Here is a 21,546-nt window from a genome sequence, read left to right on the forward strand (position 1 = left end):
ATTTAGTAACATTAGTCACTACGTTTAAAGTTATTGTTGACAAACTAGTTTCGTCTCTAATATTGTAGGCAACTAGTAAAAAATATTATTTGTCTTAAATTTGTTATATTTTATTTGGTGAAAAAGTTTGGTGACTAACTGTATTATCTATAATATATTAAAAGCAAAAAAATCTCTTAGCAAAATGTCGTTTGCCTTTTTTATCCTCAAAAATAAAGTTCACAATAGATAAAATAATCATTTAATTGTTGCTTTACTATTTATGAATATTCATTTAATAAGTTTTTTAATATTTAGTAATAGTCATTTAATTATTTTTTAATATTTAGAACTTTGAAATCAATTAAAACTTTATATGTTAGTAAAATTTTCCTTATCTTAATTATGTAGATTATTTTCACCCTAACTAAGATTCTCAAACATATGTAGTTAACATTACGACTAAAGGTAATATTTTTTTTATTTTGGTATTTTATTTAAACATATTGAGGGATTTGGTTTTACTACACTCTAATAAAGTGTTAAGAATAAGTAAGTTTTAAATTATTATAATCATATGTTGGTACATTTAACAAAAATAATAGTTTAATTATCTCTTAATATTTAAATTTTTTAAAACAACTAAAATTATGTATGAGAAATATCAGATCGGTTTATTTATCCTTTGAACATAGAATTTTTATTGGAATATAATATAGTTATAGTTAAATATTAAAAACTTGGTATGAGGTAATATTAACAATTTAAATGAAGGAAAATTATTTCCTCTAATGTTGAGAATGAATAAATAAATTTTTGAACTAATTTAACAAAATAAGTTTCTGAATCAACTAATTAGTTATAAAATTCAATTCAACTATTTTACAAACTAATCATATTATTAGTAATTGCAAAATTTATAGTGCAATAAATTTATTTTCATAAGAAGAGCATTGAGGGTTAAAAAAAAATAAACATTAGTTCCAATATAGTATTAAGAAACAAATTGGTAAAAATACAAACTTAAAGTAATGCGAATGAAATAGTAGAAGATAAAATATATTCTAAATAACTTATCATTAATTATTTTTTCTGCTTTTGCATTTGTCCAACAAATCACAAGTTATATTAAGTTATTTATCGTAAAATATTAACTCAACATCGGTTATTTTAAACTTTACATTGCCACTTATTAGCTTTAGCTTTTATTTAAGGAGTTGACGACAACATTTTTTTTCCCACGACGTCCGTAATATTTCTTGTTAGTTTTAATAAATGGAAGCAATTTAGTTTAATCTATCTCTCTCTCTCTCTATATATATATATATATATATTAAAGCAAGAAAGTTACCGTATATAATTGACATTATGGTTAGACCAAGTGACAAGCTAATAAATATCAATAGTATATGGTGACTTTATTCTATATTTGACTATTTTAGTTAAATATATATATATATATATATATATATATATATATATATATATATATATATATATATATATATATATATTTGAATTAAAAGATAATTTTGAATTTATATATAAATTTCTAAAATTCGAATTTAAATTAAAAATAAAATTTATCTTTTTTTATCATGTTATCATATGCAATCATGTTAGGAACTTTTGTTATTTTTTCTAATTATTTAAATACTACTTCGCCTATAGCAAAAAAAAAAAACTACTCCATATAACTATAAAACTCTTTCACATTTAAAATCATATAAATATAAGTCTTTGAAACACTGTAGCTTGATTTGAATAAAACGAAATTCTTTTAAAATAAATTTAATATATAGGATACACGTCTATGTTTATCTAAATAACAAAAAAGAGTTTACAAAACCAAATAAAAGTTTACTTACATATATAATAAAGTAACATACATGTTGGAGAAAGAAACATCACAAAATCAGTCAACATTACAAAAAAAGCTATTTCTTTTTTCTTCTTAAAGATTATTTGTTTGAAGAGTCGATTTGCATGAATGGACATCAAACAAATAACAAAACTTTGGCTATACAATTGCTATCATTAATTTCAATTTAGCACATTCAAGTAATTGAAGGGTAGAAGCTGAAACCTCTTCATTTAGCTGTAGTCAGGCCAATATTGCAAGGATATATATTTTTTTCGTTGAAGAATATTAGTTTTGAATCATTAGATTATGTGAAAGGTTTTTTTTTCAAACTCAACAAGAGATAAATTGGTATCTAATTGATAGTTTCTATAACGACTTTTAAGTGTAACAAAGAGCATATATAAAGAAAAAATTGGTGTGACATGATTTTTTTTAAGTGTAAACAAATTATTTCGAAAAAACTCTTTCCCTTTTTTTTAATTCAAAGATAATAAAAAGATAAGATATTTTTGAACATTAGTAGAGAGTTTTTATAATTATTTATAATAGAAGTTATATCATGGATAAACTAAAAAATCGAAATCTTATGGAATATTTACATAATATCCGGCCATATTTATTGTTTACTTTTTATAGCTAATATAAATAGATATATACCGGTAACACACGATTATACACATATTATATATGGATTATATATAAATTACACATCATTCAATTTTTTAATTTAAGTGGTTGGGTGAACACCTATTTAGGCTGATTAGATAAAGACAAAAGAAAAATATGACAATTTCAACCAAAGAGCAAAAATATAATTAAAGTTCATATGTAGATAATATTTTATTAAAACTCATCCTTATATAGTGAAATAAATTAATTTTTGTAACAAAAAATATAATGACATAAAAAATAAGATTAAAAAATAATATTGAAAAAAAATGTTAGAAAGATCTAAAAACGAGAAATAAAAGATGACAATAAATTTCTTCTTATGTTTCATCTTTGTTGAATATAAAAAATTTGAAAGTTAATCTCATCGATTTCAAATATTTTTTTTCAACTCAAATACATAGATTATAAGATAAGGATATCTTAGAATATTTTTTTAATTTACATTATATATCGTTTTTAATAATCACTATTACTAACAAACTGATATGATATTCGAATTTGAATTGGAATGCAATTTGAGTAGTTTGCATTGAGGTTAAGCCAAGTATGGTATCGAAAAATAAACTACTTGACAATTTTAAGACAATATATGCAATGCTTTATAATAATAATCAACTAATTTAACATTTAATGATTCAAAGAACAATTTTTTTTGTATATATAGGATATTAAAAATTCAAATTCTAGGGCTAGAGATATCGATAAACTTAAAGTGGAGTCATACTGAAATAAATCCGGCCAAAGAATCATTTAAATTTTAGATAGCTGATTAAAGTAAATTTTAAACTAATGATAATATCTTCACTTGCATCATTATAAAGATAATTATTATTATAATATATATGAAGTTTTAGAAATTGAAAATTCAAAATAGAAATATTTTTTGAAAGATAAAATCATACCAAATAAGAGTTCAAATCGTAATATAAGAGTCACGTCGTAATCAAAGAATCGTTTATATCGTGTCAATTTTTGTGCTTTGCCATATTATGAGTTATTATTTCACTTTGTGGTTATTTTTAGGTTCCAATGACACCTATGAGAATAGTGCAAAAATAAAATTATCACTACGAGAATTGAGAAAATGTTAGTCTTTTTTCATGTAGTGTTTCTTAATTAATATATGACGATTATCTATAATTATTTAGAAGGTTTAAATGTTAAGGTTATTTACATATAATTCAAATAACTCTGATATTTAACATGGTTAATGTCAACTATCAAAATGGAGTAAAAAATTCACTAGCTAAAGAATTTTTTATATTTTTAGATAACCAACTAAAATGAGTTTTGGATTAAGAATAATATTTTCAATTACATTATTATAAAAATAATTATTATTGGAAAATAATGTTTTAGTAACTGAAATTATAAGAAAGAAATATTTTTTAAGAGATATCAACACACCAAATACGAGTTCAAGTAGTAGTAAAAGAGTTAAGTCTTATCCAAAGAGTCATTCATTGTCTCAACATTTGATTGCTTTGCCATAAATATGAGTTATTATTTTGCTTCATGACTATTTTTAGGATCCAATGACACTGACAAGAATGATATCAAAAAAATAGAAGAAATGGTTAATTTTTTATGTAGTTAATATCTAATGACTATCTATATTTACTGAGAAAGTGTAAATTTTAAGATTACTAAAATACAATCCAAATAACTTAAATATTTGACATGATTAATGTCCGCGCATCCGCGCGGGTACTAATACTAGTATATATATAAAAGAGGGAAAACAAATGCTGACATGACACATCTCTATGGCCAAGAAGCCTATTTATCTTTTTTTTTCTCCTTTTTTTTTTTTGCTTTTTTTTCTTACCTTTTTCTTTCTATCACTTTCTTTTTATCTCTCGGCAGTTTAGAGCCATTATTACAAAAATAAACGTAGTATTAAAACTTATTCATTAGCTGGAGGGTAACATACTGATAATAAAGCGGGTCAATCATTCACCAAAATTAACCTCTTCGGTGACTATTAAAAAGGCATTTATGATAATTGTTATACTTCCAAACGCATGTAACGTCCCTGGGGATTAAAGAAGTAATTAATTTATTTAATTCTCTCAAAAAGCTGCATAGTATTCAAACCAAGACTATAAAGAACCCCTCATACCAAGTTATCAGTCACTACCAACAAGAAGAATTTTGAAGAGGTTGCCATTATCCCTTTCAAAGATCCCCGCGATAACACAGGTTTTTCTAATCATTAACCCTTTGTTAGCCTCATCTATTTATACTAATATCATATAGTGTCACTTAAACATGCATTGATTAACTTTCTGTTAATACTGAATATTGAAGTATTCCCTAAAAATGGATCTTTTCTTATTTTAATGTTATTCTGTTAAATTAAAAAAAATTCATGTTGAGAGGGACAATGTTGCCTTATTTCTTTATTTTCTTTAAATCTATCAATTCTATTTGTAGTTTATTTGTTGATGTTCTTGGAAAAATAATTTTTAAATTTTCGCTTGAAATTTGGGGTTTTAACTTGATGTTCTGGAGATAAGAAATATTTTATATTCATACCATCACTTTATCTTTGAAAGATATTTTTTTTTTGCAATGATTTCATTGTGCAGGAGCCTTCAGTGATTATATATAAATACTAATGGAACAACAAGTAAAAAAATGGCGTCTTGAAGACAAGAATATCCTTTTTTTTTTTGTGCAAAGAAGACAAGAATATCATGAGCGAGTTCAAGAAGAAAACTCACTTAAAATTTTGATGGAATTGATCGAAGTGGAGTATTATACTTTCTTCTCTATAATTTAATATGCTACTCTTTTTTCTCTTCTTTTGTTTCTTTTATATGTTTTTTTATGGAGGAAGGTAAAAAATGTGATTGGTATAGATGAATTTTATGAGATAAGGAATTTTTTTAAGATGCTGGTCCAGTTCTAAGAGGAAAAGGGATTTTGCCTATATTTAGAATAACGATTTTTGTTTAAATACAGGTGAGCGGTGCGGATGGGATGCTTCGGTCTGCATCCATACATCGCTCCTATTCCCGGTGCGCTAAGTGATTAACGAACCCGGCAACATAGTGTATCAAGGAAAAAAAGATTGCTTAAAAAGAATACTCTTATTTAATTCTTGAAAATCTACACTATTAAATGGATTTCCTCTCTTTCAAAAGAAAATATATCTCCTAATAAGGAAACCAACGGCATGAAAAGCAACAACAACAACCCAGTATTATCTCATTTAGTGGGGTCTGAGGAGGATAGTGTGTACGTAAACCTTACCCCTACCCTAGGGTAGAGAGACTGTTTCCAAATAGACCCCCGACATCTTTCCCTCCAAGAACATCCCACCTTGCTCCTGGGGAGACTCGAACTCTTTGTTAGTACTAATTAACATTTTCTATTCGGTACTCTTTGCCAAGACAAGCGGGAAATGGTAGGGAGAGTATATGATCCATATCCCCACAATGGCCAATGGCCAATGGAAAAGGAACATAAAGAACATAAAATAACTAAAATTTATTCAGAAAAGAGAAGCAAAAGCACTGACCCCACCGAATTAACTGGGTAAAAACTATATTCTATAAGAAGAAAGATAATATTATATTTGGAAAATCTTTTTGTTCAAAGCCTTCCCTGATCAAATTGGGCCATGGAAAACTTAGCATAAAGGAAGCACAGACCCTATTACAACATGAATAATTTATTGAAGATTGATACAGTGCAACAAAGAATACAACAACAAACCTAGCAAATTCCCAGAAGTAGGGTCTTGGGAGGATGGGATGTACGCCGCTTTACCCCTACCCTGAAAGGCAGGAATTTTGCTTATATTTAGAGTAACGATTTTTGTTGAATAAGTGACGGGTAAGAAATAGTTATTAGGAAGGAAATAAAGAAAAAAGGAAAAGGAAGACATGAAAAATGAGAAGAAAATGAAGCACCAAAAAGAACATTAGAACAAGGAGCAAGAAAATAGGTACTCAGTATTTCAAAACTAACATGAGTACCAAAAATACACGATAACATTTGTTTTATACATTACCGTTTGAGAATATTTTTGTAAGTGTTTAAAAATTTTAAGAACAAGGATGAAGAATTATCTTAAACTAACAGATGCCAATATTTGTTTCACTTTCTCAAGTACCATTTTGACACAAATAGTGTTGTTAGTGTTTCAACTGCTTTTAAAAGTATTTTTGTTGGTGAACTTTCTAATAAAATTTAGAAAGAATTTTTGTGAGAATTTGAATAAATTATCTTTGAATAGACAAGTGAAATATCAAGAACGTACTCAAAAGCTATTCTTTGTGAACAAATTTTGATTGCTATTAAATATTAAAGAATTAATCTAATCACAAAAATGAAGACCTTAAAATTAAGAGATATAACTAAAATCAGAATTTGCTTAAAATAATTTTTTATAAAAGATCATAAAGATACATGAATTGAAACTATCTTTTGTTGAGGTAAAAAAAAAAGTGATACCTAATTAAAGGGTTATCCTTTGGGAAGTTAAAGACAAGAAAAGTATAAGAGAAATTCCTATATATATTCACTTAAATTCTTTATATCACTTTTAAATTAGATAAAGAAGAAAAAGCATGTTTCTTTTACTTCTTTTGCACTTGTACCAAACAACTAAGGAATCGTTTGGTAGGGTGCATAAGAATAATGCTGAATAAGGTGTATTAATAATGCTGGTATTAGTTATGCTTGCATTAATTATGCTGGTATTAGTTATGCTGATATATTTTTTATCCATTGTTTGGTTTGATGTATTTTTAGTATTGGACAATTTCTACAAGAATTGTTTGTTTACAAAAATGCCCTCAAAACTAGTCCACACTCTAACTTTTTACAAGAAACATATGTTGAGAAATGTTTTTATATGAAAAAGTTTAAAAAAATTATTTTATTTGTCTACCTATATTGTAAAATTAAATTAAATATTTATTTATAAAAAGGAAATATGCTAAGTATTTATTTATTTACTAGGGATATAATTTTATTTCTCACTATTTGGATTATTTTGAACTTGCATTAATATACTAACTAGCATATTTTAATCAAGCATAAATTTTGAAGGACAATTTTGCCTTTAACTAAGCTAATGCATGCATTAAAACTCATTACATTGCTAATACCATCGTTTTCTATGCATTAGTTATGCATAGGATAATACCAAATAGAATGTATAACTAATGCCTGCATAGCTAATGCATAGGTTCAAAATGTCTACCAAACAATGTATTATTAATACACAAAGTCAATGCATATATTAGCTTATCTAATGCATCCTACCAAACGACCCCTAAGAAAGTAAACTATAAATCTTTTATGCGAATGAAAAAAACAACAAATTATTCTCCTTTATCTTCATCATTCCCTTTGTTAAACGTACGTGATATGAAAGAACTAGAAAGTTTTAATTTAGCCCTTCACAACCTATTTTTCAAATTTTGTTAAACATTTGAATATTATAAAAGATCATTCCATGCATGAATATAATGTGATCCTTTATGACCACGCTTCACTAGTTATTGGTATATATGATAATAATCATTAATTGCTACTTGATAACACAAATTTTATTCTTGTGGTATTTTGTGGTAATAAAATATATTCAAAGTGCAAATAAATTGACAACAATATATTTCATAGTTATTACTATAGACATGTGATTTTTGATCCTCCCCAAGATTTTACATATTTTAGCATGTAAATATTTAGTTTATGTCCAATATAGGTATTTCAACTAATTTCGACTCCTTTACTTTATTTCGTCACAAAAATGAAAATGAAAATTTTTATTTTTTTATTTTTATGTACCTTTCATAAAGCTAAAAAATATATACAAAAATAGTATCTTATTTTTATTTTAATATGATATTTGAAAATACCAAAAAAATATAGGTTATTTTAACGGTTAATCTTATTTTAATAGCTATTTAACTTAAGTAAGATTAATTAGTAAATGAGGTCGTATTTTTAGTCTCGTTTACCGAGAAAGAATAAATTTAGGCTCAAACAACTCATTTTTAGGCCTAATTTTCAAATTTAACCCATAATAATCCAAACCCAATACCATTAAAACCCTAGACTTAGACTATACCCACAGCCTAAAGACCCTAGACACACATCTGATCCGCGGTTCTTCGCCAAAACGACCACCCTCATATTTTGGACTTCCTCTCCTTCACATTCAAAAAGCCTGAACCTCAGCTTCTTCACCTTAAACACAAAGCAGCCATAGCCACTGACCAAAAATTAGATCCCTTCCCCCTTAAGCCAGCGCCGTTTCCCCATTCGTCTTCCTCATTTCTTGCTGAACCAGAAACAGAACCTCTCTCTTTAGCAGGAAAGAGACAGCCGCACCCCCCCTCCACCCACCAACAAAAGGCCTTCTTCTTCCTCCATGAAAGTCTAGCCATGAACACCCAGAAAAGGTCTCAAATTACAGCTCCAAAATACCTTTAAACCAGTCAAAAAACCTTAAACCAATCCTCATTTTCAGGGTCGAGTTCGTCGTGTGGTTATGTTTCGAGTTGAGGTTTTCCGTTAGAGCTCCGACAAAATTCCTGTTGGTAGAGTTCGGTTGTCGTTCATTTTAGCCATTGCTGTACGAATAATTGCTTGGATTTTTTCTGATAATTAAAGTTTGGCAGAGGCAAGCTCAAAGGTCCATTTCACTCTTTTGTTATCATAGCTGTGCCGTGTTTGAATATATTTTCTTAAGCTTTTCTGTGTGTTAATGTCATATTTGTTAACATGTGATTGATTTTGATGTAACTTTATGAAAATCTCTGTTTTGAATTGATTTAGAAAGAATAGAGTTTGACAAAATGGATTGCTAATATACGTGGGCTTTGGGATTAATTAAGAAAGGATGCTTGGGTTGTAGAAGACTGCTACTTTTTTCATTTTGTTGTGTTCTATGAGCCAAATGAAATTTTAAAAGGGGGCCTAACCCACCGAATAACTTCAAACAATTTTATTTTGGTTGACTCATTAGCAATTAGATCCCTTTATTAGATTAACTTGTAACTTGTTAAATAGCTGTACACATGGGGTGTAGTAATTCATTTAAATGACGCCAATTTCTAATAAACTTAGTGTATAAAACTTGTTCTCTTACTAATTTGCCAACTATTCAGTCTTACACTTGTTACGATCCAGATTTTTCATCCTCGGGAGTCGCGATAACGTCTACTCGTAGAAGTTAGGCAAGCCACGAAATTTAGAAAATTCTTTACTTCTTTGTTTTAATCCTTTTAACATCTTGCTTTTAACATGTGATAAACATTTAAATAACAGCGGAATATGAGATTAAGCGAAAGATTTAAACGAAATAAACCAAAATAATACGGAAATCAACATATGCCTCTACCCAGAAATTGGTGTCACAGCATTCACGGACTATCTATGATTACTACATACAAACGTCTGAAAGAAGGAACATTGTCTGTCTCGGATATAATGATAACATAAAAAATAACTGATAGAATAGACGCCGGGCCTGCGAATGCCTGCAGGACTACCTCGAAATCTCGGTGGACTGAAGGCTGGCTCCCAAGCTACTGCTGTTGACCTGATGCTGCTCCGGTATCTGCACAAAAGTGCAGAGTGTAGGTAAGTGCCTGGCCTAACCCCGGCGAGGCAGTGACGAGGCGGTAAGTGCCTGGCCTAACCCCGACGAGGTAGTGACGAGGCTAGAACCAGACTCCAGATAAACATGTGCAGTTATATGATATACAGCGGAATATAAAGTAGGAATAAACAAGTAAGGATGAGAGGGGGAAACATGCTTCGGGGAATAGTAGGGAAAACAAAATATCAAGAGAGCCATAAAGGAATCAAAATCCAACCACTAACAAGAATAAGGAAAACAAAGGCAGATTTCACTTTCTTTTCACGTCTTGTTGCAGGCGTGCAACCCGATCCCATATCCTGTGTTTCGTGGCAGGCGTGCCACCCGCTCCCATTTCATTTATCTCGTGGTAGGCGTACCACCCGCTCCCATTTCATTATATCTTGTGGTAGGTGTACCACCCGCTCCCATTTCATTATATCTTGTGGTAGGCGTACCACTCGCTCCCATTTCATTATATCTTGTGGTAGGCGTACCACCCGCTCCCATTTCATTATATCTTGTGGTAGGTGTACCACCCTCTCCCATTTCATTATATTTTGTGGTAGGCATACCACCCGCTCCTATTTCATTATATCTTGTGGTAGGCGTACCACCCGCTCTCATTTACAAGCCAACAATAATCACAAGGAATCCTGACAAGGGCACAAGAACAATATAACAACTTCCCGGCAAGGAAATAATGATATTTCAACAACATTCGGCAAGGGAACAATAATATCAAATAAACATTCCGGCAAGGAAACAATACTATCAAAACAAATATCCCGACAATGGAACAATGTTGATAATAACATATGAAGTGCAATAAACCACAACGGAGTCATAACAATTATAATACAAGACTCACGGGCATGCTTGACACCAACGTATAGATACTCGTCACTATGCCTATACGTCGTACTCCACAATTAACATGTAGCAAATAAGACACAACTCCTAATCCCTCAAGCTAAGGTTAGACCAAACACTTACCTCGATGTCTCGAACACAACTTAAGTTTCAATTATAGCTTTACCCCTTGATTCCTCCGCCAATTCGCTCGTATCTAGTGATAATAGGTGAATTTAACTATAATTAGGCCCTAAATAACCACCTTCTTGTATAGTTTGGATGATAAAAGTGATAACAAAATACTCTTATTAGTGTTTTTCATGCTTTGCAGGTTATATATGACCAGAGAAGGCTATGGAGTACTTTTGGGATCAAATATGAAGAACAAGAGGCCGATCGTAAAATTCCGTCAAGTAAACCACGCAAAACAACTCAAGTCAGAACTGAAAGAGGACTGCCGCGGTTCCACTGCGACCGCGGCAGAACCGCGGTAGAAGATGGCTGCAGACAAAGTGAGAATCAGAGAGCGTGTTTGGCCGCGGTTTGACCGCGACCGCGGCAGAACCGTGGCAGAGGCGGAGAACTTCAGGGACTAAAGTGCAAAACACGGGATTTTTAGCCCCAAACCCTATTTTAAACATTAGACTTTGCCCAAGAGAGACATGTATTGATTTGGAGAGTATTTTGGCAAGGAAAAACAATTGTGAGAGATCACCCAAAACATCTTTCTTCTTTTCTTTGATTTTTCTTGCAAGTTTTATGATGAATATTATTTTAGTTTGTTTACCCATAGTTATGAGTAGCTAAATCCTTTGTCTAAGGTTTTGATGGAACCTATTGGGGGATGAACTTCTTGTTTATGTGAATACAAATTGCTAGTCTCAATCTTTATTTGTTCAACTTTGTGCATGTTGTAGTTAATTGACAAGATCCTCAATTAGCTGTGCCTATTTAGTGTGCATAACTCGGGAGAGAGTGCATATTTATGTTATTGTTGAACAACACCACTCCCAAAGTATAAGAGGGATCTATAACTGCGGGATTAGGGATAACGAAGCCTTGAGTGCAATCTAAAGTGAACCGTGTTAATTAGAGCTAGCTAGTGTATCTAGGGAGAGTGCATTGAGTATATTACTGTGATTACTCGAGAGAGATTTACGGTAAGATGAGCGTTCATGATTGATAGAGAAATGTTGGTCAATTTGTATGAAGCATAAACAGAAGGGATTCCATCAATAGGGGAAGTCATTACCTTAGTGTTTTCTCATTATTGTTTACAACCTTAGCATCCTTAGTTTATAGCTGTTTATTTACTTGCAATTTTAGTTATTGAAGACACCATCAACTGTGATTCAAATGTTTGGGGAAATTGGTTCTCAAGAGTTTAGTGGGTCTAAAGATAGTGATTGATAGGTTAACTCTCTGTGGATTCGACTCTGGGCAGAATGCTCAGGTTATATTTGCAACGTCCGCAAGGTCCTTTTTATAAGGCATAGTTGGCGTGATCAAATTTTGGCGCCGTTGCCGGGGAAGTTAATGGAATTATCAATTACCATTGATAGAAATACAAAAATTCTTAGTGTAGTCAGTTTTCTCTACACCAAATTTTTGATTGAAATTTTTGACGGTTGTTGACGTGGTTGCACAAGTGTATGCCTAGAAACTCTACGAGGACTGGAGAACTACTTGAAGGACTCTCAGACCCCGAGAAAACATTCCGGATATTGAACCGCGCCAAGAAAAGACTTCAACAACCTCATCAAACACACAAACTCGAATTGACATGGGTGACGTAGACAACGTCAACGGAAACGTCAGAGATATGGCGCGTCCTATGCCTGAGGCTGCACTATATGACTGGGCACAACCAACAGCTGACAATCTAGCCACTGCCATTGTTGTACCCGTGATACAAGCTGAATCGTTCCAGATCACGAACAACATGCTGCAAAACAAGGGACTATTTTCTGGGACACCAGCCGAAGATCCTCAACAGCACTTGAAGAACTTCCTGTCGATTTGCAAAACTCAAAGGCAACCCAACGTAACTCCGGAAGCAATCAGGCTGTTATTATTTACATTCTCGGCAACAGGAGCTGCTCAGGTTTGGCTAAACTCACTCCCCATAAACTCTATAGAAACTTGGGATGAGTTAGTCAAGCAATTTCACATCAAGTTCCACCCGCCCAACAAAACAGCTCAACAAATTGATGAGATCATGAGCTTTAAATAGAAACCAATGGAGACACTGCATGAGACATGTAGCCGGTTTAAAGGAATGTTGGTTATATGTCCACACTATGGTATTCCAGATTAGATGTTGGGACAGCGGTTTTACATGGGACTGTCAGATAGCATGAAGAACATTGTAGATGCCTCAGCTGGTGGGGCATTTTTGAGCAAAACTTGGAGAGAATGTCAGAGTCTGCTTGACAAAATGGCTCAGAATTCGAGGTGGACGACGAGGAATGCACCTATCACTCTAGTGGTGCACTCAGTGCCTTTTGACCCATCAAATTCTATGGCTGAAAATGTGGCGACCCTCTTGACACAAATGAGCATACTCACCAAAAAAGTGGAGGAATCAGGGCAGAAACAGCAAGTGCACATTGTAGATACTACCAATGGGGGCTTGTGTACATCTTGCATTAGTCAGCCAGTTGGTAATCCTTGGAATGCAGAACATGATCATCATCATCAGCACCCTGAAGACATGAACTATGTGTCAAACTATGGAGGCCAGAGACAGGGCAATCAGAACTGGGGTTAGCAAACTCAACAGCTATACAGACCACCTCAGCCACAGTACAACGCTGGAAGCATGGGAGGTATGAGACCTCCCAATAGTATGGCACCTTATCCAAGGCCACAGGGGTACAATAATCAGCAGCAAGGGTATCCCCCACCTCAGCAACAACATGGTGGAAGGCAAGAAAATGGGTTCACTAGACTTGAAGCAATGATGCAGCAGGTTATTAGGTCCAATGCAAAAATAAATGAAAGAGTAGACGCACATAGCGCAACAATCAAAAATATTGAAGTGCAATTGGGCCAAATTTCAATGTCTCTGAACAATCGTCCTCAAGGGACATTACCTGCAGACACCCAGATTAATCCAAAAGATCAAGGCCCAAAGCAGCTAATGGCGGTGAGTCTCCGTAATGGCAGGGATCTAGATGTAGAACAAGAGAGAGCTCGAGAAAATATACAGGCTGAGACATTCATTATAGTGCCTATTGAGCTAGATGAGTCTACGATACTGACAGAGGTGACAGTCCAGCTTGCTTAGGAAGAAAAGAACATTCAGTAGGAGACCGAGAAAGTAGCTGAGCCAGTTGAAGAGCCAGTAGTTGAAATAGTAGCTGATAAAGAGAAGTCCCAAGTGATTGGGAAGAAGAGACCTCCTGCACCCTTTCCACAGAGGCTGGCCAAGAATCAAAAGGAGGAGCAATATAAAAAGTTCTTTGAAATGCTCAAACAAATCCAGGTAAATATTCCACTGATTGAAGCTTTAAAGGAGATGCCTGGGTACGCAAAAATGATGAAGGACTTGATGTCCCAGAAATTTGATTTTCAAGACTTGGCTACGGTTACACTTACTCAGACCTGTAGTGCAGTGGTGACGAAACCTATTGCTGAAAAGCTGTCTGATCCATGTAGATTTACAATTCCATGCACTATTGGGAATTTCGCCTTTGCTAAGGCGCTCTGTGATTTAGGGGCCAACATTAATCTTATGCCCCTAGCTATCTATAAGAGGTTGGGCATTGGGAGAGCTAGACCCACCTCTTATGTTGTTGCAGCTAGCCGACATGACTGTGAAGCGTCCATTCGGTATCCTTGATGATGTGCTTATTTAGGTGGGGAAATTTGTGTTCCCTGCAGATTTTGTGATCTTGGATTGTAAAGTGGATGAAGAAATTCCTATAATCTTAGGAAGACCATTCTTGGCCACGGGGAGAGCTCTGATTGACTGTGAGACTGGGGAGTTCAAAATGAGACTCAATGATGAGGAAATGACATTCAATGTGCGGAAGTCTATGAGGCGACCAAGTGAGTTCGCCAATTGCTCTCTTATTGATGCCGTGGATGTAATTGTAGAGTCCGATGATGAGGTGTTGACAATTAAGGACCCTCTTGCTGCATGTTTGATGAACTTAGATGAAGTGTGGTGAGGATTTGGCAGAATGAGTGTTGGCATTGGAAGGTAGAGGGTTCTGGGAAAGAAATCTAGAGTTTGAGCCCTTGCACTTAGAAAAGAGAGAAACTCCTCCAGCTGAGCCATCCATTGAAGAACCACCAAAGTTGGAGTTAAAGCCATTGCCAGCCACCTCAGGTATGAATTTCTGGGACCTGACTCCACATTACCTGTTATTATCTCATCTAGTTTGTTAGATATGCAGGTTCAAAAACTTTTACATGTACTAAAGGAGTGCAAAACTGCCATGGGGTGGACCATGACAGACATCAAGGGGATTAGCCCCGCCTAATGCATGCACAAGATTCTGCTAGAAGAGGAGCACAAACCTTCCAGGGAACATCAGAGGAGGCTGAACCCCAACATGAAGGAAGTGGTGAAGAAGGAGGTGATAAAGTGGTTGGATGCGGGAATTATTTTCCCAATCTCTGACAGCAGCTGGGTGAGCCCAGTGCAATGTGTTCCTAAAAAGGGTGACATGAGGGTTGTGACAAATGACAACAATGAATTGATCTCAACAAGAACCGTCACAGACTGGAGAATTTGTATGGACTATCGAAAGTTGAATCTAGCCACCCGGAAAGACCACTTCCCACTTCCCTTCATTGATCAGATGTTGGACAGATTGGCAGGGAGGTCACATTTCTATTTTCTGGATGGGTACTCAGGGTACAATCAGATCTCCATTGCACCGGAGGACAGAGAGAAGACCTCTTTCACATGCCCGTATGGCATTTATGCCTTTAAACGGATGCCCTTTGGCCTATGCAACGCACCTACCACATTCCAACGGTGCATGATTTCCATATTCATTGACATAATTGAGGACATAATAGAGGTGTTCATGGATGACTTCTCAGTGGTGGGAAATTCATTTGATGAGTGCCTGATAAATCTGACGCGTGTGCTGAAACGGTGCATCGAGACTAACTTGGTTCTGAACTGGGAGAAGTGCCATTTTATGGTACAAGAAGGCATAGTCTTGGGGCACCGAGTGTCAAGCAAGGGAATAGAGGTGGATCACGCGAAAGTTGATGTAATAGCAAAGCTGCCTCCACCAACTTCAGTCAAAGCCATCAGAAGCTTTCTTAGACATGCCGGTTTTTACTGGAGGTTCATAAAAGACTTCTCCAAAATCGCCAACCCTCTCTGTAAGTTGTTAGAAAAAGATCACCCGTTTTTTTTCCCTGATGATTGCAGGGTAGCATTTAAGGAGTTGAAAAAGAGACTGGTCACAACACCCATCATTGTTGCCCCCAACTGGGAGCAACCGTTCGAACTAATGTGTGATGCCAGTGACTATGCAGTGGGAGCAGTGCTGGGCCAGCGGAAAGACAAACTGATGCACCCAATCTACTATGCTAGTAGAACGCTGAGTGGAGCCTAGTTGAACTACACTATGACTGAAAAGGAGATGTTGGCTGTAGTGTTTGCGTTTGACAAGTTCCGATCCTACCTGATAGGGTCCAAGGTAATTGTATATACCGACCATGCAGCTCTCAGGTACTTAATAGAAAAGAAAGAATCTAAGCCACGCCTGATTCGTTGGGTGTTGCTATTGCAAGAGTTCGATCTTGAGATTCGTGACCGTAAGGGCACTGAGAATCAAGTCGCTGATCATCTATCACGACTTGAGGGAGCTAAAAATGTAGTTAAGGTTGAGGAAATACTGGAAACCTTTCCAGACGAGCAGTTGCTCGCCACCACTCATCAGGAAGCGCCATGGTATGCAGACTTTGCTAATTACCTGGACAGTGGTATAGTTCCTCACGACCTTTCATCGGTCCAAAGGAAAAGATTTTTTCGTGAAAGCCGCCAGTATTACTGGGATGAACCTTATCTGTTTAGAATATGCCTTGATAATATGATCCGGAGATGCGTCCCCGAGATAGAGCAATTTTCTGTTTTGCAGGCTTGTCACGCATCGGCATATGGTGGGCACTTTGGAGGGGTCAGGACAGTGGCAATGGTGCTGGAGGCTGAATTCTTCTAGCCGACAGTGTTTAAAGATGCACACCTATGGGTGAAGGGCTGCAATGAATGTCAGCGGACCGGGAACATTTTCCGACACCACGAGATACCCATGAACCCAATTCAAGAGGTTGAAGTGTTTGACGTATGGGGGATTGACTTCATGGGTCCCTTCGTCAGCTCCTATGGCAATAAGTACATTATTGTTGTTGTAGACTATGTGTCCAAATGGGTGGAAGCTGCGGCATTACCCACCAATGATGCAAAAGTGGTGGTGGGATTTCTAAAGAAGAACATATTCACCCGCTTTGGGACACCACGAGCAATTATCAGTGATGGAGGCACTCATTTTTGCAACAGGGCCTTTGAAAAGTTGCTTGCTAAGTACGATGTGCGCCACAAGGTGGCTACTCCTTACCACCCGCAAACTAGTGGACAGGTTGAAGTGTCCAACAGAGAAATCAAGAGTGTGTTAACCAAAACTGTGAACGCCACAAGAACTGATTGGGCGAGAAAGCTAGATGATGCACTCTGGGCTTACAGAACTGCCTTCAAAACTCCAATTGGTATGTCACCATACAAGTTGGTGTTTGGGAAGGCCTGCCACCTGCCAGTGGAACTTGAACATAAAGCGTGGTGGGCATTGAAACAGCTGAACTTAGACATGGAAGCTGCGGGCACGTCAAAGTCATTGAATTGCATGAGCTCGAGGAGTTCAGATATCTTGCTTTTGAGAGCACAAAATTGTACAAGGAGAGAATGAAGAGGCTGCACGACCAGAACATTGTTGAGAGAAATTTCAATCCCGGGGACATGGTATTGCTATACAACTCAAGACTACGTCTGTTCCCAGGTAAACTTAAGTCACGATGGTCTGGACCATTTCGAGTAGTTGAAGTTTTCCCTTTAGGAGCTGTTGAGATTGCCACAGAGAATGACTCTCGTACATTCAGAGTCAATGGTCAAAGATTGAAGCCATATGTGGGCATGAGCGAGAAAAAGGAACTGTCTAAGCTACACCTGATTGAACCACAAAGGTCGAGCGAGCCTTAAATGCGCTCATCCTGCGTCATGCCGCGACGTTAAATCAGGTGCTGCGTGGGAGGCAACCACGAAATTGTTGTAAGTGTAACATATTATATGAAAAAAAAAATCAAAAAAATCAGACAACTGCCCAGACCGCGGTTCCACCGCGACCGCGGTCAAACCGTGGTCAGAGACCCCATCTGAACTTCGTTCACCGCGTTTCCACCGCGACCGCGGTAGAACTGCGGTGGGAACCCCTCTCTAAACTTCGTCTACCGCGGTTCAACCGCGACCGTGGCAGAACCGCGGCAGACCCCGTCGGGCCCAGGTATGCAGAATTTTTTTTAATTCACCCCCTTTCTAATTCACCTAACCCTACACCCACCCCAAATCAATTATTCCCCCTCCCTATTCAGAAACAGAACGCCCCCCCCCCAAATAAAACCCAAATCCTCTCTTCTCTTTCTCTCTCAAATCCCTCCCTCACTCCCAAAAAAACCGCCATCGTTATCTTCTCCACACCTCCTCTCACCACTACCCACCCCTTCCAACCTTCATCAAGTAAGTATTCTCTTCTTTTTGATTCTATTTCTTCTTCTAATTAGTGTAATTTAGTCTAAACTAGTTTAGTTAAACCCTAGGTAGGAATAATGTAGATTTTCTTTCAATTTTTGCTTCTTCTCTGTTTTTATTGTTGTATTTGCTTCTTGTGGATTTGTTTGGTACTAAAATGGTTGGGTCTTTCTTATACTTCGATTGTGGGGGTTGTTTAGATGATTTGGAGGCCTAAAAATAATTTTTGCGGTGTAGTTTGGTGGAGGACCCTCTTTGGCCGTAAATTTGGGGCTTGCGGTGCTATTTTGAGGCATTTTGTGCCTATCCTAGGTTGTGGTGGTGTTGTATTTGGTGAATGGTGGTGTTATATTTAACGTGAATCACTTGAGGGAGTAAGTGTGGGGTGTTATATGCCAGAATTTGTAAGAAAGTTGTGGTGCCATTGTGGAGGTTGTAACCTGGAACACCTCACTAGTTGGGGGTTTGGCATAGTGTATGAATGCAATAAATGAGGGATATTATTTGGTGCCACCGGGTGGTGAAGTCTGAGTAACCATCCGGCTGGCGCATGTAGGATATATTTGATGGTTCTCTTATATTCTTTGCAGGTCATATGGCTCGTAAGAAGCAAAAGAGATCGGCAGGCACGTCCCAACAGCCTACATATGATGCCTCACAGTTCGAATCAGAATTGGTAGAGGATGACTTTCATGCCAAGGCCTCAAAGAGCTTCATCCCTGAGATTCCGATTGACAGGGCAGCCCTCCGTGCAGAAAAGGAGGAGATGTATAAGAAAATCCGGCGGAGGGAAATGGAGTTCTTATTTGATGAACCTGAAACGGTGAACATGATGCTTTTAAGAGAGTTCTACGCGAACTGCCCATCACATACGTTGCGGGAGGTGACTGTGCGAGGAAAATGGGTAGATGCCTCAGTTGAAACTATTCAACAGGTGTTGCGGCTGCCCCGGTTTACTGGTGACGTCGACTATTACCAGGACGCACCAGGAGTCACTTGGGATATTATGACTGATGCATTCTGCGCAGGGGGCAACCAATCTGGATACGTGACCATATCACCCTGAACTCCAATTCATTCACCCATTTGGCTAAGTGTTGGCTCACTGTCATTTGCAGCCGGTTCTTGCCCTCAGGCAACACGACTGACGTGAACTTCCAAAGAGCCCTCTTGACGTGGTGCTTCGTCACAAAGAAAGATTTTGATGCGGCAAGACTTATTGGTGATGAAATGATCATACGGTCCCCGCTGAGGTCAAAAGAATTCTACTTCCCCTCCCTAGTGACTACATTGTGCCTGCTGAAGAATGTCCCCACCAATCCTACTGATGGAGCGTTGCCCCCTAAAGCAGCTTTCAAAGCTTCGGTCATCAGAGTAGGCAGGAGTGCACGCACTACCATTCAGATCGATGATGAGGATGATGACCCGGTTCCCATGGCACCATCCAGGAGATCCTATGACAGTGCCGGACTCTCTCGGCGCCCCCATGCTGGGGTAGGCTTATCCAGATCACAGTCCACCCAGCCTATGTTGCGTACTATGGAGGAAGAGGTCGCGGATCTCCGTACCTCGGTGGAGGGCCTACACACGCGTATGGATGCCATGTCTCAGCGGCATGCCAGGTCTGAGAGCCGGTTTATGTCCTGGTTCCGTGCTTTGGGGAGAGCTTGCCATGTGGACCCCAACACTGTCTTCGACTCTGATTGAGGCTCAGGGAAGTATTCTTACCCTTCTGCTCGTTATTTTTGATATGACATGGGGACGTGCCATAATTTTTATGTGTGGGGTGGGAGACTTGCTCGGGTAATGTATTGTAGTGTATATAGACATGGTGTATGTTGTAGTATTTGATTGGTGTTGTTGTGTATAATTGACTGTACTCACATTAAAAGTAACTGACTTGGCCCAACGACGGACACTTGTCGACGGGTCTCTTGAGGGTCAAAGTCGGATTTAAAAAAAAATAAAAGAATGTAGAGGACTCTTCCTGAGGACGGACCACTTGGACAGTACTCTTGAGGGAAGTAGTCCATGTAGTTTCTTTATTTTATTTTCTTTTTTCTTTTTTAGGTAGTATAGTAATTTTCCCTTAGTTTTTCTTTTAACCACGGTTCTTTTCCAAGGGTTTTTCTTGAACCGGGTTAGGTGGATTTTTCATTTGTAGTTTTAAGACCAAAATGGGTGAAGGCTAGAATGCAACCCTTGATGTACACACCTGAGAATAACAAAAACGAACATGAGGGTGCGACGTCTAGGCTCGTTTGTCGACTCGTAAATCTATGCCTTAGTTTTGTACATCCTGTCTTACTTGAATGCTCGTATGAGTGTGTTGATAAACTGATTCGGAATGAGTTACATGCCAAGTGTGTGTGAGCTATTACTTGTATTCTGTGCTTGCATGTGATACCTAGAACTTGCCCTGTGTGTTTGCAAAGCGAAATAGAAGCTGTTTGGTTTTAGAGATAATTGAGGCATTTCTTTGTGTAGCCTGTATATTTGTGAATCCACCTGTATATATTGCCATAGTTAACCCCTTTGAGCCTGAAGCCTGTTCTTTGATAACCCTATAATGACCTATATCTCTGTGTTTGAATAATTTGACTGTTTGAACCTGTACCTCCTAGAAGCACTTGAATTACTAAAGAACATACAAAAGTCAAAGTGTGGGATGGTAAGGAAGTAGGAAAAAGGGGAATTAGGAAAGAAATACTTGAATGGTGCAATGGATTGTTGCACCTAAAGAAAAGTAGGGGTAACCTATGAACTAAAATGTGGAAGAACGAGTAGGCTGAGCATGGAAAT

At 36.5% G+C, this 21,546-nt stretch overlaps 1 protein-coding gene across 1 annotated transcript; it reads left to right on the forward strand.

The window, feature by feature from the left end:
* The first annotated feature begins 14,037 nt into the window (after nt 1-14,037).
* LOC138885155 (uncharacterized) lies at nt 14,038-15,151 on the forward strand. The gene is made up of 3 exons (XM_070166061.1): nt 14,038-14,244; nt 14,287-14,686; nt 14,862-15,151. The coding sequence occupies exons 1-3, from the start codon at nt 14,038-14,040 to the stop codon at nt 15,149-15,151; spliced, it is 897 nt and encodes a 298-aa protein (XP_070022162.1).
* Nucleotides 15,152-21,546: the final 6,395 nt, after the last annotated feature.

Source organism: Nicotiana sylvestris, chromosome 2 (assembly GCF_000393655.2).
Source record: "Nicotiana sylvestris chromosome 2, ASM39365v2, whole genome shotgun sequence".
NCBI classification, from domain to species: domain Eukaryota; kingdom Viridiplantae; phylum Streptophyta; class Magnoliopsida; order Solanales; family Solanaceae; genus Nicotiana; species Nicotiana sylvestris.